We start from the raw sequence: 25348 nt of genomic DNA, 5'->3' as shown, positions 1-25348 counted from the left end.
GTGAAAAAAGGTCCACTGTTGGAGCAATCATTAGAAAATGGAAGAAGCTAAACATGACTGTCAATCTCCCTCGGACTGGGGCTCCATGCAAGATCTCACCTTGTGGGGTCCCAATGATCCTAAGGAAGGTGAGAAATCAGCCCAGAACTACATGGGAGGAGCTGGCCAATGACCTGAAAAGAGCTGGGACCACCGTTTCCAAGGTTACTGTTGGTAATACACTAAGACGTCATGGTTTGAAATCATGCATGGCACGGAAGGTTCCCCTGCTTAAACCAGCACATGTCCAGGCATGTCTTAAGTTTGCCAATGACCATTTGGATGATCCAGAGGAGTCATGGGAGAAAGTCATGTGGTCAGATGAGACCAAAATAGAACTTTTGGGTCATAATTCCACTAAATGTGTTTGGAGGAAGAAGAATGATGAGTACCATCCCAAGAACACCATCCCTACTGTGAAGCATGGGGGTGGTAGCATCATGCTTTGGGGGTGTTTTTTTGCACATGGGACAGGGCGACTGCACTGTATTAAGGAGAGGATGACCGGGGCCATGTATTGCGAGATTTTGGGGAACAACCTCCTTCCCTCAGTTGGAGCATTGAAGATGGGTCGAGGCTGGGTCTTTCAACATGACAAGGACCTGAAGCACACAACCAGGATAACCAAGGAGTGGCTCTGTAGGAAGCATATCAAGGTTCTGGCGTGGCCTAGCCAGTCTCCAGACCTAAACCCAATAGAGAATCTTTGGAGGGAGCTCAAACTCCGTGTTTCTCAGCGACAGGCCAGAAACCTGACTGATCTAGAGAAGATCTGTGTGGAGGAGTGGGCCAAAATCCCTCCTGCAGTGTGTGCAAACCTGGTGAAAAACTACAGGAAACGTTTGACCTCTGTAATTGCAAACAAAGGCTACTGTACCAAATATTACCATTGACTTTCTCAGGTGTTCAAATACTTATTTGCAGCTGTATCATACAAATAAATAGTTATAAAATCATACATTGTGATTTTTGGATTTTTTTTTTTTAGATTATGTCTCTCACAGTGGACATGGACCTACGATGACAATTTCAGACCCCTCCATGATTTCTAAGTGGGAGAACTTGCAAAATAGCAGGGTGTTCAAATACTTATTTTCCTCACTGTATATACATATATGAAAGCAATGAAAACTCAATTGAAGTGCAATGTTTTAGTTTTAATTCAAGGTGTTGAACAAAGATGTGAAATATTTAGGAATCGCAACTATTTTTATACACAGCCCCCCTCTCACAAATGTAATTGACTGAATCTGGTGAGATCTTTTTATGCCAAATCTTTCCAGTCATTAGCTAAAGGCTGGGATAAGTGTATAAATGTAGCATTTATATAGCAGGGGTATATATATTGAAAAATAAATGCAGTTTCCCCTCCTTGAAATTTGTTCTTTTCTTTAATAAAAAGTCCCTGTTTGACTTGTGCCCCTTGACTTGTGTGTGTGTGCGCGCGTGTGTGTGTGTGTGTGCGCGCGCGCGCGCGCGTGTAGAACCAGTTAAAAGTTTGGACATATATTCCTGTAGTTTGCATTTAACCTGCCAATTCTGTGTAATATGTTTTTTTTTATCTGATACAACTGGACAGCAAGCAAAGTACACAGCTAAATAAACACTGATAATCACGTCATTTACATTTACAGCATTTAGCACACGCCCTTATCCAGAGCGACTTACAACTGAGCAGTTGAGAATTCAGGGCCTTGCTCAAGGACCCAGCAGTAGCAGCTTGGTGGTGCTGGGATTTAAACCTATGACCTTACGATCCAGAATCCAATGCCTTAACCATTGAGCTTCCTTCATAAAGTAATATGTTTTGTTAGCAGAGACATTACTTGTTTTCTTCTGTTTGTTGGACTCATAGATGTTGACTCTTCGTAATGTTTATTTACATGTTGACTGCAGGCAAATAGTAATAATAAAACCTTAATTTAATTTGTCTGGGTCATTCGTATAGCCCATCATTTTACAAGCTGTTTTCTTACAAAATATATAATTAAAGTATGATCAGAATTATACCCATTTGTCACATGAATTGCAAAAATAGTGCAGTAACTGTAGGAAATCATATTGCCTCAATTTCTCGAATTCAAAAGTAATTAGACAAACTAAGATTATTATTATTATTATTTTAAATACTTTAATACATGTATTTTTCAGTCAGTGGAATAACTAAATGCTGATTTTGCTTCATCGAGATTTTTTTTTACAGCCACCTTGAGTTGCTGCTTTTTTTTTTATATAGTTTTCTGATTTCAGTTTTGTCATTTAACTGCATCTGAACATAAATAATAGCTGAATACACCATAATTAATCCTGCTGATTCTATAAAATGTCTGCTCCATAAAGATTGTGTGCCCTAATAAGAGTCAAAAGAAGAAATACTCAAAATATAATCCTTCATTTAATAATTGAATTTGTACATTGTCCCAAAGCAGAATTAAAGTAGTACATAGATTACAAATATAAATGTAAAATGTATAGATCAGGTTACATAAGTTTAATCCTTATAAGTGTGTCCTTAATGAGCAAGCCAGTGGCAACAGTGACAAAAAAAAAAAAAATTCCTGTGATGAAATAAAGATGGAACCTTGAGAGGAAACAGACTCAGAAGAAAACCCATCTTAATGTGAACAAATATATGTTCATTATACAATAGTTCCATCTGTAATGATGACATCCCTAGGAAACTTAAATAATTAACTTAACCGTTACTTATTTACAAATATTATCTAGTCCCAGGCAGGATTATTCTCCCAAGCTAAAGATGTTTTGTTATCCAGACAGCTAAAAGGTAGATAGGAAGGTACAAAGGTAAAACTAGATGATCATTTCATAGCAAAATGCAGTTAAGCATCTACCAGAAAAGCAAATAGCAGAGTTGTGCAAATATATGTACATATATTTTATATACATGTAAATATATTTATGTTTTTATATAAAATTAGATTAGACTATTATGTGTGGAAGGCACAATATACAGTGCATCCAGAAAGTATTCACAGCGCTTCAATTTTTCCACATTTCATGTTTCACATCCTTATTGTAAAATGGATAAATTATTATTATTATTATTATTATTATTATTTTTACATATTTGCACATTTCTTTTTTTTTGCTGCTGTAACAGAGAAATTTCCCCACTGTGGGGTGAATAAAGGTATATCTTATCTTATCCAGTCAACTGAATGTACCACACGTGGACTCCAATCAACTTGTAGAAACAGAGGGGAGATTTAGGCCACATAATAGCAGAGAGACAGCGCTGGTTAGAATGGTAAATGACCTGCTATTGGCCTCTAATCAGGGCTGTCTCCTTGCTTGTTTTTGGTGCAGCTTTGGACACCATTGATCATAATATTCTCCTTGCTGGACTAGAAAATGTTGGAATAAAAAAAAGCTCTCCTGGATTAGATTTAATTTGACTGATCCTTATTAGTTTGTTGATGTAAATGTCTGCTTTACACTCACTGAGAAAATGTTTGATGTTCAGCAAGGCCCACTGCTTCTTTCGTTATATATCTACCTCTTAGAGAAATTATTTGTGAACAAGGAAAGCTTCCGTTGCTATACTGAGGATACACAGTATACAGATACACAGCAAAGCCAGATGAGCGACATCAGCTTAACATGTTGACGAATGTGTAAAGGACCACATGCAGCTAAAAGTAATCTTTTAGATTAGGTAGCATCTCTGGATGGCCTTTCTGTCTCAGTGTCTAAAAGACTTTGGTGTGATTATTGACACTGTTCTTTCCTTTGAAGCTTATGTGGATAACATTGCAGAATAGCTTTATTTCATTTTAGAAACATTGATAAAATGAGAAACATGTTACAGGATACAGAAAAACTAGTTAATGATTTTGTTACATCTACAGTGGTGTTAAAAAAAATAATTTCTTATTTCAGATAAAAGTTATCGCAATTGCTTAATTGCAGTTGTTGCTGCTAAGGGCGGCCCAACAAGTTATTAGGTTTAGGGGGCAAACACTTTTTCACACAGGGCCATGTAGTTTTGGATTTTGTTTTCCCTCAATAATAAAAACCTTCATTTAAAAACTCCATGTTGTGTTCACTTTTTATCTTTTACTAATATTTTAATTGGTTTGATGATCTGAAAATAAACGTGTGAAAAACATGAAAAAATAAAAAAACAGAACACTTTTTTCACACCACTGTAGATTAGACTACTGTAATGCTTTATTGTCTGGATGTTCTATTATTAAATAAGCTTCTGTAAGTCCAGAATACAGCACCAAGCGTCCTTACCAGAAACAGAAATTATGACCACATCACCCCTGCTTTAATCAGCCACTTACAGGTGGTCACCTCTCTCATCTCAGCCTAGCTTCCTCTATTCTTTCAAAAAACTTGGTGTGACTGATTAACTTTTTTCCTCTGTATCCCTGATTGCCCTAACCTGCCACAAATGTTTCAAATCCTTTTCTCTTCCTTAGTGTCCAACTTCTTATACAGCTCATCATATGCCTTTCCCTTGGCTTTTTCTACATTCTTCTTCATCTGTTTCTGTATTTTCTTGTACTCTTGCCTACATTTATCATCTCACTGCCTATTCATATACTGTTTTACCAACCCCTTTTTATCCAGTTGTGATTTTTTCAACTAGCTTAGTTGTGTTTTATATTTTATATATATATATATATATATATATATATATTGGTATAAATAACTATAGAATAAAGTGATCTATTTAGAATAAAATGACAAATTCTAAAACTAATGTAAAAACAATATAAAACATCTGTTTATTGAACTATACAATATAAAAACAAAACACAAACATACAAATATGGGCTTAATATATATATATATATATATATATATATATATATATATATATATATATATATATATATATATATATATATATATATATATATATATTCATAAAATTCAGGCAAAAAAGGAGAATGTCCTTTAGAATTCAACTCTAAGAGAAGAATAAAAACTGCATGTGGACTCAGTTAAGAGAAGACTGGTTTAAGGAATGTCTGCTCAGCACTCTGATGGATGGGCAGGGTCATAAAGCCAGGTTTCCCAGTTTGTAGAGCTGAAGGAGCGTGTTTAGAGACTCTATCTACACGCATGTGTCTTCTTTTAGATGAAGACCAGTTTCCACTGCAAAATTAAACCAAAATGTAACATAGTTTCTATATTATTCTGTAAATTGATGTCTTACAATAGTTCAAGCAATTAATTATTAAAAGCATTATAATAATTAAAAAAGTCTTTTGTTTGGATTTATTAACCTTAAATAAAAGTAAATTTCCCCATTTGGATTAATAAAATCATCCATCCATCCATCCATCCATCCACGCATCCATCGCATAAAAACTGGGATCAGTTATTCATTTGCTTTGTGATAGCTGCGGTCAAGCTGTGTGAGTGGTTATATATATCTAAACTGTTCTAAATAAAAAGAAAAAATATACAGACCCTTTAAAGGAGTTCAGGGTGTTGCAACCCTTGCGCCTTTTGGAGTTCTTTGATAAAGGTGTTTTTTTTCTCTTTTCTCCTTGAACATTGCTCTTAAAGTAGGCAGACATGCTGGCATCATCATTGTCATCAATAGAATGAGATCTCTCAGTCTTCTCTTCAACTTCAAGGGGAAAGAAAATAATTCAGCATATGAACAGTTAGATGTTCGTGTCTGTGTATTATTATTTACAAATATAAAGCAACAGAATCCCGCTAATAAAAATACCCAAAATGAAAATTCCATTTTACTACCTTAATTCCTTGAATTTAAATCTAATTGTATTAAAATGTTGTAGAACACTCCATATTTTCATTGAACAAAAATATTGAAAGCATTCGGGTGACTGGAGTTTCTTGCTGCAATGCAACCAAATATTAAGTGTTACTCTAATTTATTTTACTTTTTAATACTTTTCTTTACTGAAATATTTGGATAATCTCACAACAAAATTGCCATGTTTAAGCTGTTTAACAACAACAACAAAAAAAGATGTGAATAAAACTAAATACATTGTCTCAATAATCCTTTTTAAATCCTTTTATAAACCCATCTGAAGAGTAAAGCAGAATTAAAACATTTGGCCCTACTGTTCCAATCCTTTCAAAGATGTGTGTATGTATGTACAGTATCTCACACAAGTTAGAACATCCCACACCTTTCAGCAACGATTATAGTATATCTTGGAAAGATAGTACTATAATCGTTGCTGAAAGGTGAGGGATGTTCTAACTTTTCAACATGTTCACTTTGGGTGAACATGTCGAAACTGTATCCAAAGTGTCAATATTTTCAGTGAGCACCATTGTTATTGAGCACTGCTCTAATATTCCTGTGCATGAAATTTACTAAAGCAATTTACTAAATAGGTTGTTGCTGGGATCCTCGTCCACTCCTTCATAATGACATCACAGAGACGTGACATGGGTTTAACATCCAACAGCTCTAACTTCCGCTTGAGGATGCCCCAAAGGTGCTTAAATAGGTTAAGGTCTGGAGGCAAACTTGGTCACTCAACTGCCTTGCTGAGGTAGCTTAAGGTGATTGTCAACTTGGTGGTGTATTTGGAGTCGTTTGGCACAGTTTCTAAAGGCAGAACCTCATGTTCTGCTTCAGAATGTCACAGTACATGTTGGCGTCCATGGTTCCCTCAATAAACCACAGCTCGCCAGGACCAGCAAAACTCATGCAGCCCCACCTCCACCAGGATTATGACACACATGCTGCAGCCTGATACTACATTTGTGTTCATATACAGTTAGTACCAAACAATGACAAAAGTGAAACCAGAATGTCTGTAAATTTATTAAAAAAAAAAAAAAAACCTGAAATATATCACATGTACATAAGTATTTAGACCCTTTGCAACAACAATTAAAAATTAGCCCAGGTACCATTTCTCTTGATCATTGCCGAGATGTTTCTACACCTTGATGTTTGTACACCTTTCTACACCCAGCTGTGGAAAAATTTATAGACTGGGCACAATTTAGAAAGGCACACACCTTTTTCATAGCCTCACAGCTTACAATACATATCAGAGTAAAGAACAAGCCATGAGATTAAAGAAACTGCCTGAAGAACCCAGAGACAAGATTGTTGCTAGGCACAGATCTGGGGGTAATTTTGCTGCTGGACTAAAGAGCACAGTGGCCTCTATAATTCTCAAATGCAAGAAGTTTGGCACAACAATAACGCTTCCAAGAGCTGGTCACCCAGACAAACAACAATGAGAGAAGATGGGCCTTAATAAAAAAGGTGACAAAGAACCAGATGGTTACTCTCATTGAGCTCCAGAGATCTTGTATGGATATAAGACCAAGTTCCAGGAAGAAAGCCTTCACTGCAGCCCTCCACCAATTTGGGCTTTATGGCAGCGTGGCTAGACGGAAGCTTATCCTTTGTATCCATCTCAACAGTGAAGCAAGGTGATGGCAACATCAAGCTGCGGGGATATTTTTTAGCTGCAGGGCTGGGAAACTGGTCAGGGTTGAAGGAAAGTTGAATGCAGCACAGTGCAAAGTTCCACAGCAATCAGGACCTCAGACTTGGCCAATATTTTACCTTCCAACATGACAATGACCCTAAACACACAGTCAAGACAACACAGAAGTGACTTAGGAACAACTCTTTGAATGTCAAAGAGTGGCACAGCCTGAGCCCTGACTTGAAATCTACTGAACATCTATAAAAAATACCTGAAAATGGCTGTACACCGAAAACCCCTATTCAACCTGATCCAGCTTGACAGGATTTGAAACAAGAATGGCCTAAAATCACCCAAGCCAGGTGTGCAACTGCACCATAACCAATAAGACTTGAGGCTGTAAACGATGCGAAAGGTGTTTCACCCAAGTACTGAGTAAAGGGTCTAAATATTTATGTTCTTTTTGATACATTTACAGGTATTTCTAGAATTCTCTTTTAATGTTGATATTATGGCATAGATTCATGAGAAAAAAGCTCCAAATCCAACAGTTTAAAAAAGAGAAAGTATAAAGCAGGGTTTAATTCACAAATCCCACCAAGTTTTTATATGAATATATATATATATATATATATATATATATATATATATATATATATATATATATATATATATATATATATATATATATATATATATATATAATTATTATTATTATTATTATTTTTGTTTAATAACACCAACTGCCTGATCAAAGTTTCATTGGCTTAAATTAGGCAAAATAAAATAATGTCAGAGCCATAATTCACATACAATTAAAAGAATGCTTGCTATTTGACCTCTTACAATCTGCAGGGGATAAACACCATGTACAGATCATTACATAGGTAGTTCAAACTTAGGCCAAATGTTTACATATGCCTTTCAGAATCAGCAAAATGTTAATAATTAAACAAAATCTTAAAAATTGCATTTTGTTTTGTACTGCTCTGAATTTAATTTATTGAAAAAAGGGGTTTACAAGTCAGAGTGTCCCAAGCCCAGATAAATGGAAAGGGTTGTGTGAGGACGGGAGCAATAGGAATGACAGACTGGTTCAATGTGGAGGTGGGACTAAATCAAGGATCAGCTCCAAGACTTTTCCTGTTTGCAGTGGTCATCGACCGATTGAGATGGAGTTTACTGGTGCAGTTGCAAGGAGTTGAAATGTAAAGGTGGAAGAGTTTAAATATATGGGGTCTACTGTGCAAATTATTGGAGAGTGTGTTAGAGAAGTGAAGAAAAGAGTGCAGGCAGGGTGGAGTGGGTGGAGAAGATTGATAGCAGGAGTGATTTGTGATAAAAGAGTATCTGTAAGAGTGAAAGGAGTGAAATATATGTTTAAAGATGAACATGCTGTTTAACTTCTCAGAATAAATAAGGGATTCAGGAACAAAATCTAAGAACAGTTGTTGGTCTTCCAGGTAACAATACACAGAATTCAAGAATATTTAAGCTTTTTAACTGGTTCGCTTGGGTAAATTTATTTATTTTTTCTTGTGGACTATAACCTGTTCTTAATGACTTGCCTGAAAAAATAAAGGTTAAATAAAAAAAAAAAAAATAAAAAAATAAGTAAACATCTGCTAATTGAAATGCTTATTCAGGCATTTCATCCCACATTTTTTATTTTATTATTACCACTTTACAAAAACTGCAAGGCTAATGTAAAACTGTTGTTTTCAAGAATTGCATAGAACAATAAAACAAACAGAGATGCGTAATATATTAGATTCATAAGAATAGATCATGGTCAATAATGTAAAGTGTTAATTGCAACCTGATCAGATAATAGTAGCCGATTTAGAAGTACAAGTCTATAAGCAGAAGAAAAGAAGAATCCTAATGAAAATAATTTGGCTCTCATTGTGCTTGGCCTTATAATAAAATGAAACAAAAACAAATAAATACAGATAAGATACATGTAAGCAAATAGATGCAGATAAACAAACAGTAACAGATTGTTAGACTCTGTCAATTAAATAAGCAATCTGGTAAACCTTTTTTTTTTTAAATACCTACCTGACAGCTGCCATTGTGAATATTTCTGCAGCAGCTCAATGAGTTTAGCTCCATACTTCTCCAGTTTGTCTTCAGTCACACCATCAATCTGCAACAGCACCTGAGGGTCTGCAGACAAAGTTTCTGCACAACAAATCAATTTAAATCATACTTAATGCAGGAGACAACTAATAGAGATGTTAAAATGTGTCTGTTGATACTGGAAGCAATACAAATAGAGACAAATACCAGCAATATAGGTGATTTATTGCTATATTGCTTCATTGTAATCAATCAGTCTCAAAATATGTCTCATTAAGTGTTAATTGTTTTAGAATATTCTATTTTAGTTTAGAATCTTAATTCAAAATTGAAGCTGCAAACAGCATTTTTGGAGGACCAAACAGCCAGAATCTTTGAGCCACACATTCAGAGATTTAAACAATTGTTGGCTAATCAAGCCCAGAAAACCAGAGCCGTAGCTTTGATTTGTATTCAATTGTAGTTTTACTAATTACAGTGGTAGAATATTCTGAATATAAAAGAAAAAGTCTAAATAAACAAATGCGCGGAAGTTTGTCAAGATAATATTAGTTAAATATGGTGAAGATTAGACAGATTTGGAGTCACAGTATTAGCAGTAGAATGTTAGTTTAATCTTTGAACAGCCTCATGTCCTGTTTGGCATCTTTGCTGTCGAATACTTTGACCCATTACAGGCAAACATTTTGGAAAATTCAAAATTATTACTCTAAAGATGAGGTCATCTCATATTGTGGCAATTGGGTGAAATTTGTAGCAAAACGGCTTTTAAGAGCTGAAAACTAAAAACTATTTAAGAATAGTTGCAGCAAACACAGCCACTAAAGACAGCTTTAGGTGAGTCAATGTAGATTTTCTTTTGTTCAATAGAATAGAGAATAAAGATGGTCATATAAGGACCTTTTAGTAATTCTTCCTTTTATTAACTCCTGTGCATCAGCAGAGTGCATGGCACTATATATATGACCTTATATACAGCCATATAGGACCTTAAAATAACTGGATTTTAAACAATATTGCAGGCTTTCCAAAGTAGCCTTCAGAACATAATTTTGTTAAGGTATGGTTATGCCACTGCCTTAATATAGTAATTTTAAATAAATATCTTTAGCTCTCAAAGTGCTAACATAGAAGAGCTGAAAGGAAAAAAAACAACAAAACATTTTTCAATTTTGTACGTGTGGAAAATATTTAAAATCCAAGCTCCCTCAGGAACATACAAGTTTGTTTAGTCTCTGCCTTGTACTTTGAGCACATGTTAAGTAGATCAAATCTTTAGAAAATTAAATATTAAATGTAAAACACACACATCTGTATTACCTAAACGCTTTCCAAAAAAATGTAAACTACTTTATATTTTTTATTTATTGAATTGAATCAATTTGTGGCAATTTAATGAATTACTCAATTTAATCAATATAATAAAAAGTGTATTGCATTCATTTTTTTTTCATTTCATTTTCAACTCACCAGCAATCTTTTTTAATGTGGCTGTTGAGAAGATGTTATAGTAATGGAGACCAAACACTTTTCCAAGCTTTTTGCACAGCTCATTAAGTTCTTTCCGACACTTCTTCACCATTTCATCCCTTTCAGAAACAGCCTTGGTCACACTGGCTTTGTGTTTTCTAATGCTAGAGGCACTCTCAGTTTCATGGAAATTCACCTGCAATGAAAACATTTTTTAAAACATTTAAATAAAAAATAAAAAATGGGACTGATTAGTATAATATAATTGTGACCATGGAAACAAACTTGATATTGCTTAAATTGAGGATTTTTAGTGAACTAAGAAATACTGGCCTCACTTGTAGTGCACACACAGAAAAAAAATTGTGGTTACTAAGTCTTTACTTTAAAGAAAGAAAAAAAAAGGATGAAGTATAACATAGTCCCAACCTGCAAGATGCCTCTGAGGACATCTATGGCTTTAAGGCCAACTGATATATAGGCTACAGCTTGTCCATTATTAGTAATGTAAAGGTCCTCCATGAGAATGTGGTCCAGCACTAGTTTCTTAAAAAGCCTTTCTGCATTGTGTTTGGAGTACAATGATCCAATCCCATATATGCCTGATTTGATTCTGGCATTTTTCAAACCTGTGAAGATTTCTTCATGTCAAGATCTATATAATTTCACTGAATTTAAAAACATTAATTGTTCACACGCTTACCAAGAAAAATGTCGACCAACATGTTTAAAGTTAATCTGTTTTGCTGGTAAGATCTGGCACATCTACCACCAACCTTCTGACAGTTTTCCTGTACAAACCGCACAATCTTCTTCACATCCTCGGTCACATTTCTTGCATTGTATTGCTAAAAGAGCAGAATTTGCCTATTATTTAAATTGTACATGTACATCAACTTCAGTTTTATACCAACAACACACTTAGTAATATATATTTAAGAAAAATTAACGAAATAATTTAGAAAGCCATATAAATTATTTTCCCCCTTTCGGGTTCTGACTATCAATGTCAGCTACTGCTGACATTGATAGTCAGAACCCAAAATTTTTTCTAGTATAGGCAGGAAACATTAAAAAAAGGTAGTGCAAAATATAGCAAAACACTAAACTACTTGCAAGATGACATATGGATCTTACGTGTGGTCGTGCACAGTTGTCACACATGACCTCTGTGTGCTGCTTGCAAAAATCTGTATTAAATGTGCGCTCTCCAAAGTATGCAAGAAGCTGGATCCTCCTACATTCTGTCACATTTTCACAGAAATGTACCATGCTGTGCAGGTTGTTTATGTGAGTAGCTTTGGACTGGTGGTTACCTTCTTTGTCCACTGAAATGAGATAAAGCAATTATTACCTTACAATTACAACTGATTATAATAAATTACCTGCCAGTTAAAAAAAAAAATTACATGGTAAATTAGACCACAGCACAGTTGAATTATTGAATCTGTTCTGTAATTTGGTGTAGATATATTATATTTAACAGTCCATGCTGTTACAAGTGATAAATCGATGACTGCAACTAACAATTGTTTGCTAATTGATAATCAGATTTTTTGTTTTGCTTATTATAACAATATATAACACTAATACATGGTATTTATGTATAAAGGTGTACTTAAAAATGTCACATTGAGTTTAATTATCTTTAAATTTGACATTTTAAAGGACATAGTGGCTGCTTGTTGAGGAGTGCATGTGGGTTTTCTTCTCTGAACAAAATTCTCTCATGCTAGGTTGTTTCTTTCTGTAAGAAAATAATAAAAAATCATTTGAATATGAAAGGTGAAGCAATTTGTGTAAATCAACATTAATATTGTATTTTGCAAATGGCACGTTAACAATCATGCTTAAAAAAATAAATATAAAATATAATACAACATTGTTTTGACAATTTTTGTTTAAAAAAAAAATACACAGACATTTAGTTAATTTGTGAAGATAAGCATCTAGAATATATAATTAATAAAATATTTTATAACAATTTAATTATATGTCTAAATTAAATATACAAACAGAAAACAAGCATTTGAACATAGCAAACGCAGTAAACCAAGTTTGAAAACAGAAGTTACTGTTGTAGTAGACAAATGCTATAAAAAGAAAATAGAACGGAGAAATGCAGCAAGCTAACAAGCTTAAAAAAAAAAAAAAAGGAAAAATATGCATTGGTGTAGAAATGCATAATCATTTGCTGAAAACTACAACAGTGACTGAAAATGTAATAATTTACTGCATCAGTTATTTGCTGCTTTTAGATTTAGTGTTTGACTCTGCTCGCACCGTTTTAACCTGATGCTCATGAGTCACGACAGAACAGAATGTGCAACTTTGCAACTTTCCCAAAGTTAGCAAACAGTTTACACAATAGCACTTTATTAAACTATACTATTTTTACATGATAATAAGACAGCTTTTAATTACCATGCTAATGTTTTGCTTTCATTCGTGACACCTGTGTGTTTTCTTTTCACATGCTTGTGCATCATTGTGGTAGTTCCATGCCACACAAGCTCTTCTTTGCATAGCTTGCAAGTTACAGTCTTTCTTTAGTTTAATATAAAATGCTCCCATGCCTTGGATGAAATTGGACGCACAATTTTTTATCTGCTGCAGATTAACCTGTACTTTGTGCCATTTCACACGTCTGTGTTAGCTTACAGTCACATTAACCTGTAACTTGAGCAGCCCAACCAATCGATAACAGCATATATTGACAATGAATTTCATCATCGATAAGTTGTTGCAGCACTAGATAGATCAATAAATTATTGTTAGTTTATTTAATCAATTACTTAAACCAATCAATATAATCAAAAATGTATTGCAGTCATTTTATTAATTGTATTTTATTTTATAAGTTGTATAAAATTATAATAAAATATTATTTTACATATTATTTAACCAAGCAGGCATTTTATTTAAAATTGTTTTAAAAATCTAAATGTTCAAAAATAAACTGTGTTAATAAAAAAAAAAACGACTAGAAATGTAGTTTATAATTTCTTCCCCCGACTTAAAATCCAAGGTACGTACAGAACCGCGAAGTTTGTTTACCCGTACACTCCTAATATTTATATTTATATATAACACACACACAGTCATGGTCAAAATTGTTGGCACCCCTGACATTTTTCCAGAAAATCAAGTATTTCTCACAGAAAAGTATTGCATTAACACATGTTTTGCTATACACATGTTTATTCCCTTTGTGTGTATTGGAACAAAAAAAAGGGAGGGGGAAAAAAGCAAATTTGACAAATGTCACACACACAAAAAAAATGGGCTGAACAAAAAAAATTATTGGCACCCTTATCTTAATATTTGGTTGCACACCCTTTGGAAAAAAAATAACTGAAATCAGTCGCTCCCTATAACCATCAATAAGTTTCTTACACCTCTCACCCGGAATTTCGGACCACTCTTCCTTTGCAAACTGCTCCAGGTCTCTCATATTGGAAGGGTGCCTTTTCCCAACAGCAATTTTAAGATCTCTCCACAAGTGTTAAATGGGATTTAGATCTGGACTTATTGCTGGCCACTTCAGAACTCTCCAGCGCTTTGTTGCCATCCATTTTTGGGTGCTTTTTGAAGTATTTTTGGGGTCATTGTCCTGCTGGAAGACCCAAGATCTCGGACGCAAACCCAGCTTTCTGACACTGGGCCCTACACTTCGCCCCAAAAACCTTTGGTAATCCTCAGATTTCATGATGCCTAGCACACACTCAAGGCACCCAGTGCCAGAGGCAGCAAAACAACCCCAAAACATCTTTGAACCTCCACCATATTTGATTAGGTACTGTGTTTTTTTTCTTTCCTTTCGTTAAACAGTAGAATGATGTGCTTTACCAAAAAGCTTTATCTTGGTCTCATCTGTGCACAAGACGTTTACCCAGAAGGATTTTGGCTTACTCAAGTACATTTAGGCAAACTGTAGTCTTGCTTTTTTATGTCTCGGTGTCAGCAGTGGGGTCCTCCTGGGTCTCCTGCCATAGCGTTTCATTTCATTTAAATGTCGACAGATAGTTCACGCTGACACTGATGCTCCCTAAGCCTGCAGGACAGTTTGAATTTCTTCGGAACTTGTTTGGGGCTGCTTATCCACCATCCGGACTATCCTGCGATGCAACCTTTCATCGTTTTTTCTCTTCCGTCCACGCCAGGGAGATAAGCTACAGTGCCATGGGTTGCAAACTTCACAAAATGTTGCGCACTGTGGATAAAGGCAAATCTAGATCTCTGGAAATGGACTTGTAACCTTGAGATGTTGATATTTTTCCTTGAGATGGAGATAGTTGATGTTGTGGCACAAACAATGCAAATACTAAGTGAAATTCTCTCCTTTTTATCTGCTTTCAGGTGTGATTTTTATATTGCCCACACCTGTTACTTGCCCCAGGTGAGTTTAAAGGAGCATCACATGCTTTAAACAATCTTATTTATTTACAATTTTAAAAGGCCCATTTTGTCCAGCCCATTTTTGGAGTTTTGTGTGACATTATGTCAAATTAGCTTTACTCCCCTCCATTTTTATTTTTTTCCAATATACACAAAGGGAATAAACATGTGTATAGCAAAACATGTGTTAATGCAATACTTTTTTGTGAAAAATACTTGATTTTCTGGAAAAATTTCAGGGGTGCCAACAATTTTGGTCATGACTATATATATATATATATATATATATATATATATATATATATATATATATTAGCCATGACCAAAAGTTTGGACACACCTTCTCATTCAAATGAAATGACTATGAAAATTGTAGAGTCAGACTGAAGGCATCAAGGGCTATTTGACCAAGAAGGAGAGTGATGGGGTGCTGCGCCAGATGACCTGGCCTCCACAGTCACCGGACCTGAACCCAATCGAGATGGTTTAGGGGTGAGCTGGACCGCAGAGTGAAGGCAAAAGGGCCAACAAGTGCCAAGCATCTCTCGGGGAACTCCTTCAAGACTGTTGGAAGATCATTTCAGGTGACTACCTCTTGAAGCTCATCAAGAGAATGCCAAGAGTGTGCAAAGCAGTAATCAAAGCAAAAGGTGGCTACTTTGAAGAACCTAAAATATGACATTTTTCAGTTGTTTCACACTTTTTTGTTATGTACATAATTCCATAAATAATTCCACATGTTATATCATGAAAATAAAGAAAACTCTTTGAATGAGAAGGTGTGTCCAAACTTTTGGTCTGTACTGTATATAAAATGTTGTGACCTGTGACATGAATAACACTCATCTCTGATTTCTCCATCACCTGTTACTGTTTGGAATATATTATGCAGCAAGTGAACCTCAATGATGATGTGTTAGAAGCAGGAAAAATGGGCATGCATGAGGATTTGAGCAAGTTTGACAAGGGACAAATTGTGATGGCTAGATGACTGGGTCAGAGAATCACCAAAATTGCAGCTCTTATGGGGTACTCCCAGTCTGCAGTGGTCAGTGTCTATAGAAAGTGGTCCAAGGAAGGAACAGTGGTGAACCAGCAACATTGCCATGGTTGGTGAAGGCTCATTGATGAACTTAATCCAACATTGATCCAACAAACGAGCTACTGTAGCTTAAATTGCTGAAGAAGTTGCTGTTTATGCTCAACGGGTCATGACTGTTTTTGCAGCAAAAGGGCTGGTGGTCATAAATGTTATGCATGTATGCACACACATTAGAGCATGCAAAATTCTACTTGTATAAGACTTTTTTTTTTTTGTTTTGTTCAAGCTGACACGAAGACTAGAATAACAAATACTTATCCAAGAACAAAAATCTTACAGCAAAGTTACAGTGGGCACAGCTACTGTAGCATAAAATTCCTGTTATTTGAGTTATCATTGTCTTCCTTCCAAACCAGCTTATTAAACTTGTCTGATCATTCTCCTCTCAAAAGCTGTTTACACTCAGAGAATTGCACTTCACTGTAAGTTTTTTTTGTCATCCATCCATCCATCCATCTTCTCCCGCTTATCCGATGCCGGGTCGCGGGGGCAGCAGTCTAAGCAAAGATGCCCAGACTTCCCTCTCCCTAGACACTTCTTCCAGCTCTTCCGGGGGGACACCAAGGCGTTCCCAGGCCAGCCGGGAGACATAGTCTCTCCAGCATGTCCTAGGTCTTCCCCGGGGTCTCCTCCCATTGGGACGCGCCCGGAACACCTTCCCAGGAAGGCGTCCAGGAGGCATCCGGAACAGATGCTAGAGCCACCTCAGCTGACCCCTCTCGATGTGGAGGAGCAGCGGATCTACTCTGAGCTCCTCCCGAGTGACTAAGCTTCTCACCCTATCTCTAAGGGATCGCCCAGCCACCCTGCGGAGGAAGCACATTTCGGCCGCCTGTATCCGGGATCTTGTCCTTTCGGTCATGACCCAGAGCTCATGACCATAGGTGAGAGTAGGAACGTAGATTGACCGGTAAATCGAAAGTTTCGCCTTGCGGCTCAGCTCCTTCTTCACCACGACAGACCGGTACATCGACCGCATTACTGCAGAAGCTGCACCGATCCGTCTGTCAATCTCCCGTTCCACCCTTCCCTCACTCGTGAACAAAACCCCAAGATACTTAAACTCCTCCACTTGCGGCAGGAACTCCCCACCAACCTGAAGTGGGCAAGCCACCCTTTTCCGACTGAGGACCATGGCCTCGGATTTGGAGGTGCTGATTCTCATCCCAGCCGCTTCACACTCGGCTGCAAACCGTCCCAGTGCATGCTGAAGGTCCTGGTCTGATGAAGCCAACACGACAACATCATCTGCAAAGAGCAAAGACGAAATCGTGTCGTCACCAAACCGGACACCCTCCGACCCCTGGCTGCGCCTAGAAATTCTGTCCATAAAAATTATGAACAGAACCGGTGACAAAGGGCAGCCCTGCCGGAGTCCAACATGCACCGGGAACAAGTCTGACTTACTGCCGGCAATGCGAACCAAGCTCCTGCTTCGGTCATACAGGGACCGGACAGCCCTTAGTAAAGGGCCCCCGACCCCATACTCCCGGAGCACCCTCCACAGGCCGCCGCGAGGGACACAGTCGAATGCCTTTTCCAAATCCACAAAGCACATGTGGACTGGTTGGGCAAACTCCCATGAACCCTCCAGCACCCTGTAGAGGGTATAGAGCTGGTCCAGTGTTCCACGGCCTGGACGAAAACCACAATTTTGTTTTTCACAAAATTCAAGTTTAAACTCTAGCCCAGTGGTCCCCAACCTTTTTTGCGCTATGGACTGGTTTAATGTAAGACAATATTTTCACAGACCGGCCTTTAAGGTGTGGCGGATAAATACAACTAAATAAAATGATACGACCGGCATAAAAACTGGTATTTTTTAAAAATACAATTATAAACATAAACTAACTTTGTTTTTTTGTTAATTTTGCTCGCTTGGGGGTTTGAATTTAGCGGTAATGTATTATCTGTTGGCGGCTGGAGCCCCTTAAGAAGGTAGTGGATGGAGGTAAGACATGTGACGAGGCATCTTCACATGCATCAAGAGTGAGTCATAGACAGCTGTGGTGGAGAGAATGCGGTAATTTTCCAAAATAAAACATCGTTCAGAACCAGATAATAAATAAAACGGAAATAATGTAAGTTATGTATTCTTTCTGTGCCGCCCGGTACCAGTTGACCCATGGGGTTGGGGACCACTGCTCTAGAGGCGGTGTGAAAATCCCAGGAGATGAGCGGCTTTTTAAATATTATAACTAGGCTATTGGACCCAACAACCCTAACACCCAGTTAGATCACATTTTCCATACATAAACAAGGTTGTGTAGGCACCATCGATATGCTTGACATACTTTAATTAGAAAAATAAAACTTAATTAACAAAAAGATGAGTTTAACTGTCTGGAATGTGGGGGTACATACTGGCTATTAATCTTTTAATGCGAATGACATCTGTGTAAGAATAGAAGAGAATGCAGTGGGAGATTTCGCCATCCCGGCCAGCTCTGCCAGATTCTTGGTAGTAGCCTTCCATTGACTTGGGCAGGCTGGCATGGATCACATAACGCACATCAGGCTTGTCAATGCCCATTCCAAATGCTACTGTAGCACATATGACCTAGACAGGATAAATATTAATAAATCAAATAATTAGAGGAGTTTATACTGCATTCACTAGATTTGCATGTCTGCTTACTAGACACTAGGTACTTTAGACTTACATTAGCAATGTAAGATGTAAGTTGCATGTCAATAAACAATTTGTGTACACAAAAATGGATCTGAAATATGCGTATGCCACCTCCAGAAAGTGGGAGTACAAAGACAAAAGATTATCGACATATAAGCATATAATTGCAGTTAGGATCGTTACACATCCTAACGAATTATGCAGCTCCATAATTATGCAGCAATTGGGCATGAGAAAATGTTAAGAACAACAGTATTTAATGAGTTTATTTGTATACTAGCATAACCTGGTTATTTAGCCATTTCTATGTTAATAATATATTGCTTATCTATGGAAGCGCATTGCATTCACAAAAGATAAAAAATTACAGAAAGGATCTCACATGACTTACTATCTCATAATTATGACTTAATAGCGCATGACATCGAATCTGACGTAGCTACTGCACATTTCTTCGCTGACCTGCCCCTCCTGCTAATTAATTTAGTTACGGTAAGTCTTGCTTCAGTTTATAGATACGGGGCATTTACTATTATTATTCTTATTGTTATTATATTTTAACATTGACTACTAATATGTTACACGTTCTGACTGTCCACTTGATAAAACAAACTCTTATCAAGTGGACAGTCAGAACGTGCAACACATATTAGTAGTCAATTTTAAAATATTATGACTAAATTAATTAGCAGGAGGGGCAGGTCATTGAGGAAATGTCCAGTAGCTTATTAAACTAATATACAGTCATTAAGCTAAACCATATGATAGCTGTACATCTCCATGGTTGCGCATAATGATAATAGGAAGCACTAGCTCAGTGGGCAAAAGCCTTAAATAGAGGTAACTGTGTCTATGGTCTTAATCTCCAACCCCAACAAATGATAAAAAAGAGATAGTATTTCAGAAATGGTAAGTAACATTGTGGAAGAAATTTGGAGAGTAAAGCCTATTACCTGGCATCCATCCTGGTTGATCCATTTGTTTTGCACATACTCTCGGTCACTGTCATTTATCCCAGCATGGTATGATAGTGCTGCAATACCAGCCCTTTGAAGAGACTCTGCCATGCAGTCACAGTCATTCCGTGAGAGACAGTACACAATTCCTGAGTCATCTGTGTGTAAAGAAGTCACCTTGATTAGTGGTACAAGATAAATACATTGAAAAAGTCATATGTTACTTGACTACTACGCTTTAAATGATTAACACTCACATGGATGGTGTTTTTTTATCCAGTTAATGCAGTCCTCTTCAACTTTCTTGGGTTTTTTAGGTAACACTGAATACTTAAGATTTTGCCTGTTAAAGCTCATTGAAAAACTAGGATAAGAGAAAACATTGTGACTGAGATAAATCAAGTCTCTTCTATGTTCATACACTGTGTTAAAATTACTCCAAGCTGGCTGTTTGAATCAGGTGCTACCTTTAAAACTTGACTACAGCCCTACCGCTCTACCAAGCACTGTCTCTGTCTACTATTATTTCTAATAAATCATTGCCTTGTTTTCTTTTCATATTCTACCACCATAACAGATTTGTCATGATGGTACTCAAAGTCCCTGATCTAGCATAAGGATGTGTTTTTGATAGGAACTTATATTTCCCTAAATATTTCATGTCAAATGATGGAAAGAAATAAAAAGAAAAATTCCACAGTGTGAATAAAGCATGATCATATGACTAAGTTACAAAACATCTAGGTTCACACAAAAAAAATACAACCAACTAAAAATCTGGTCCTAATGAGTTAATATTATTGCTTTCCAGGTGTGAGTGGTCTACAGCAAAAACAAATTTATTACAAGCATTTCCTGTAAACAATTAGAATTTGGACTACATCACAATTTCCGTAAAAAGGTACTATATGCCATTGTCTAGTGTTAAAAAAAAAATACTCACATTTGTGGTCGAGTCATAGCCAACTGGTTGAGAATGTCCTTCTGGACCCGAGGTGTTGCTGTGGCAGTCAATGCCATAATAGGAACTTTGGGGAACTTCTGCCGCAGTTCATGCATCCGCTTATAATCTGGCCTGAAGTCATGTCCCCACTAAACAGCATAGTATTATACATGAACACTATCATTAACCATACAGGTTAGAGCGCAAAAAAATTGTAATAGGCAATGTTACTTTGTAAGCATAAACACATGAAAAAGAACGTGAACTGTGCATCTTGCCTACCTGGCTCACACAGTGTGCCTCATCAATGACAAAGCGAGCAAGTAAGCGTCGCTCATACAGATTCTGCAGAGCACTAACCATCCTCCCACTTGCACAAATCTTAGGGCATGCATGCGAACATATGCAGACACGTTGAAGCATAAAAAAGAGTAAAAGAAATATGCTTCAATGTGTTCAAAAGCAGCATGTAATGATAAAGACTAGTAACACAAGATTAGTAAGTACTAGTAAGTACAATCTGGTCTCTACTAAATTCTTTTGTTTGTAGTATCTAACAATTTTGGTACAAGTACACTTTTTCAACCTTTTCAGGAGTGGCATACAGCAGTTTGATAACTGGATCATTTTTGGAAAGCTGCATGTAGATTCGCCCAGCTTCATGGTCACTTTTTTCCCCAGACAAGCTAATGGCAGGGACCTAAAAATAATAAAATAAAGGTCTTCTGCAATCACAACACATTAAACTATGGGCAATGTTGTATTTATTAGGAAGCATAATAAAATAGAAGTTTACATCTAAAGTTGTAAGCTTCTGGACTTGATCCACTATAAGGGAACGAAGTGGCGATATTACCACAGTCACTCCAGCAGAGACACAGGCAGGCAGTTGATAGCAAAGGCTTTTACCCCCTCCTGAAAAGTGAGATTTTATTGTGAAATAAGTAAGAAATGAGTATCTGTTTAAAGGCTATGCATGCTAAGATGTGATTTACAGTACATTAGTCACATCTTCTATGTTGTTTTCTTATTTAAAAAAAAATTCTGACAGGGGCACAATTTAGCAAAGCCAGCTATGTCTGAGCAGTTGTCTTAAAGACTGAGCAGTTTTCTTACAGACTGTCTTATGTCTCTCATTACATGATACTACCAGCTCACGGTAAGATGCAAACCTGTAGGCATTAGGACAAATGTGTCCTCTCTCAGCAGAGTAGCATTGATGGCTTCAAGTTGATTGAATCTGAACTGATGAAGACCAAACTTCTTATGAAAAATCTTCATCATTTCCGGGGAATGGGGAAAGTTGAAGCCCCGGAAGCGGTCATGTGCAGGATTTCTGGATGTTACCTCTTCAGAGACACGTTGAATTTTACTGACTACTGACAATTAGAACTGAGTAAGCAGATTAATAAATATAACAAAGTATAATGTAACAAAAAGTGTGTATTGGTGTTAATAAAATGTACAAAGCTTATTATTACATACCAGGGAAACATAGTTTAGTAGACTTTTCAACAGCAGCAACGGTGGCAACATTCTTTTGATCACAGGAGAGTCCTCCTTCACAAAATGGCTGTGGTAGTTCATTGGAACTCAATAACAGAGATAAAGCTGCAGGTTTCTCACAATAATCAGGTATATCATTTTCACTGAAGTCATCAATGTCAAAATCACCTGTGCAGAAGTAACCCATGTCATCTGGTTCTTTGTAATCTTGTAAGCCAGACCCACCAACTAATGCTTTGCTGTCAAGATTCTTTCTCTGTGCCACCACAGTATTCTTAAAAGTGTTTCCATTTCCATTGTTCAGCCCAGAGATTATTTCTGTGTGTTGAATCAGAACCTGTGCTGTGGAAGGATTTAGACTGTGGGTGTCCCCTTCAAGCAGATCATTAATAATGCAGTCTGAATCCTTGATTATACTATTGTTGTAATCCAGGGACAAAGCAGAAGCATTGTATTTACAGAATTTAATGGGTGTAGAAGAACTATTGTTTGTGACAGCTGAACTTGTTTTGTGAAGTGTTTCGAAATGAGTGTTGGTTCCGCCGTTTGACTGCTGCTTTTCCAACAATGCTGCATCAGCAATAATCCTTTTCCTAGGGAAACCATCACACATTTGGTGCGATTACAAACTGTGTTCAATTACATTGATTTGTGTAGGTTATATAAGGCTGCTAGCTTTAAAACTAGTGCTTGATCTTACCTGTGAGCTCTCAGTAAAAGCAATTCTGTGCCACAAGTAAGAGATATAAGCTCCTGTTCAGGGATTGTGTCAACCAGACAACAAATAGACTTCATGACACTGAAGAGAGTATCATCAACCACTAAACAGATCAAAAGATTTAGTCACAAAGATATTGGCACTGTGTACATGCATATAAAGAGAATTAAGAGTATAAACTAATGTAGAAGGTTAAAGTTCATTGATGAATTTTGATTCAATATTATTGCATTAGTCTTTCATCACACTGCTCTTTTTGTTTAACTGACTTTCATTCATGCAAATACTGAAGACCTACTGTTTTGCACTTCACTGTGCAACGAAGTTTGGAGAATTATGACCTGCAAACTTGTATCATGTATCAAGATGTGCCACCAAGAGAAGATTGATGCATCATGACCTGACCTCTTAGTAAAATACAAGATTAAGAAAGCCCTGACTATATATACTGTTATAATGTGGTGCTCCACTCTTCCGTTTTATATAACACAGCTTTAAAATAATGTAAAATCGAAATTTAAAAAAAGCTGCGTGGAATGTAACACAAAACAAAATATTTTTAATAGTCATATTTGGTTGCCACCCATATTCACAGCAGGTACAGTGCATCCGGAAAGTATTCACAGCGCTTTACTTTTTCCACACTTTATTTTACAGCCTTAATCCAAAATGGATTAAATTAATTATTTTCCTCAAAATTTTATAAACAATACCCTATAATGACAACATGAAAGAAGTTTGTTTCAACTGATCAGCTTAACCTGTGGTAAACTCAGTTGATTGGACACGGACCCACAATTAACAGTGCATGTCAGAGCACAAACCAAGCCATGAAGTCCAAAGAATTGTCTTTAAATCTCTGAGACAGAATTGTATCGAGGCACAGATCTGGGGAAGGGTACAGAAAAATTTCTGCAGCATTGAAGGTCACAATAAGCATTGTGGGCTCCTTCACCTGTAAATGGACGAAGTTTGGAACCACCTGGACTCTTCCTAGAACTGTCCGCCCAAACTGAGTGATAATTAGTCAGGGATGTGACTAAGAACCCTATGGTCACTCTGAAACAGCTCCAGCTCCAGCTTCTCTGTGAAGAGAAGATAACCTTCCAGAACAACAACCATCTCTGCAGCATTCCACCAATCAGGCCTGTATGGTAGAGTGGCCAGAGGGTAGCCACTCCTCAGTGAAAAGCACATGACAGCCCACCTAGAGAACCAGGGACCACTCATCACCTGGCCAACACTATCACTACAAGCATGGTGGTGGCAGAATCATGCTGTGGGGATGTGTGTAGAGACTAGACAGGATCGAAGGAATGATGAATGCAGCAATGTACAGATACATCCTTGAAAACCTGATCCAGACTGCTCAGGACCTCAGACTGGGGTGACTGTTCATCTTCGAACAGGACAACAACTCTAAGGAGTGGCTACGGGACAACTCTGTGAATGTCTTTGAGTGGCCCAGCCAGAGCCCAGACTTGAACCCGATTGAACATTTCTGGATAGATCTGAAAAAGGCTGTGCACCAAAGTTTCCTATTTAACCTGATGGAGCTTGAGATGTTCTGCAAAGAAAAATGGGAGAAACTGCACAAAAATTGGTGTGCCATGCATTATTTAGTTGTTATAAATTTGCAAAGATTTCAAATAAACTTCTTTCACATTGTCATTATAGGGTATTGTTTGTAGAATTCTGAGGAAAATTATGAAATCAATCAATTTCACCGCTGCGGCCCGGGTTCGATCCCCGGTCAGGGAACCAACCCCAGCCACTCTTAGTGCCGGTCCCAAGCCCGGATAAACGGGGAGGGTTGCGTTAGGAAGGGGATCCAGCGTATCGAGTGTGCAGTCATTCACTGCGACCCCTGATGGGAGAAGCCGAAAGAAAGTTTAATCAATTTTGTAATAATAAGGCTGTAACATAAAATGTAAAAAAAAAAAAAGTAAAAGTGAATATCTCCCAGATGCACTTTATATGAAAAAATTATTGTCAGTTGCTTTCTTGAGTGCTGCAAATTGGTTACTATCAGTTAAATTTGTAAAGGTAACAATGCAATATTACCGCATTAAAATGTTGCTAGCATA

At 36.9% G+C, this 25348-nt stretch overlaps 1 protein-coding gene and 1 long non-coding RNA gene across 5 annotated transcripts in view; one reads left to right on the top strand and one right to left on the bottom strand.

Moving 5' to 3' along the window:
- The first annotated feature begins 1164 nt into the window (after positions 1 to 1164).
- On the top strand, positions 1165 to 4092 carry LOC310731756. The gene is made up of 3 exons (XR_014535289.1): positions 1165 to 1493; positions 1524 to 2031; positions 3023 to 4092. It is a non-coding gene; the product is annotated as an uncharacterized lncRNA (long non-coding RNA).
- Positions 4093 to 4924: 832 nt separating this feature from the next.
- The window catches only part of blm (BLM RecQ like helicase), a 33204-nt gene continuing 12780 nt past the window's right edge, over positions 4925 to 25348 (bottom strand). For 2 of the 4 annotated variants that reach the window (XM_083552611.1, XM_083552614.1), the window contains 17 exons: positions 23244 to 23364; positions 22523 to 23136; positions 22210 to 22416; positions 21834 to 21952; positions 21624 to 21737; positions 21320 to 21418; positions 21038 to 21186; positions 20352 to 20458; positions 20092 to 20252; positions 18871 to 19066; positions 12144 to 12334; positions 11710 to 11854; positions 11436 to 11635; positions 11007 to 11202; positions 9516 to 9638; positions 5488 to 5650; positions 4925 to 5169 (listed from right to left, as the gene is read on the bottom strand). In XM_083552611.1, coding sequence (XP_083408737.1) covers positions 5016 to 5169; positions 5488 to 5650; positions 9516 to 9638; positions 11007 to 11202; positions 11436 to 11635; positions 11710 to 11854; positions 12144 to 12334; positions 18871 to 19066; positions 20092 to 20252; positions 20352 to 20458; positions 21038 to 21186; positions 21320 to 21418; positions 21624 to 21737; positions 21834 to 21952; positions 22210 to 22416; positions 22523 to 23136; positions 23244 to 23364 — 3059 coding nt within the window. In that variant the 3' untranslated portion in view covers positions 4925 to 5015. The remainder of the gene's footprint in view (positions 5170 to 5487; positions 5651 to 9515; positions 9639 to 11006; positions 11203 to 11435; positions 11636 to 11709; positions 11855 to 12143; positions 12335 to 18870; positions 19067 to 20091; positions 20253 to 20351; positions 20459 to 21037; positions 21187 to 21319; positions 21419 to 21623; positions 21738 to 21833; positions 21953 to 22209; positions 22417 to 22522; positions 23137 to 23243; positions 23365 to 25348) is intronic. The other 2 variants (XM_083552613.1, XM_083552612.1) reach the window with 2 other exon arrangements.

The sequence above is a fragment of the Silurus aristotelis genome (genome assembly GCF_946808225.1).
Source record: "Silurus aristotelis genome assembly, chromosome: 10".
Taxonomy (NCBI): domain Eukaryota; kingdom Metazoa; phylum Chordata; class Actinopteri; order Siluriformes; family Siluridae; genus Silurus; species Silurus aristotelis.
Note: the sequence above shows the minus strand (reverse complement) of the source record. Positions and strands in the feature narration are given on the sequence as shown.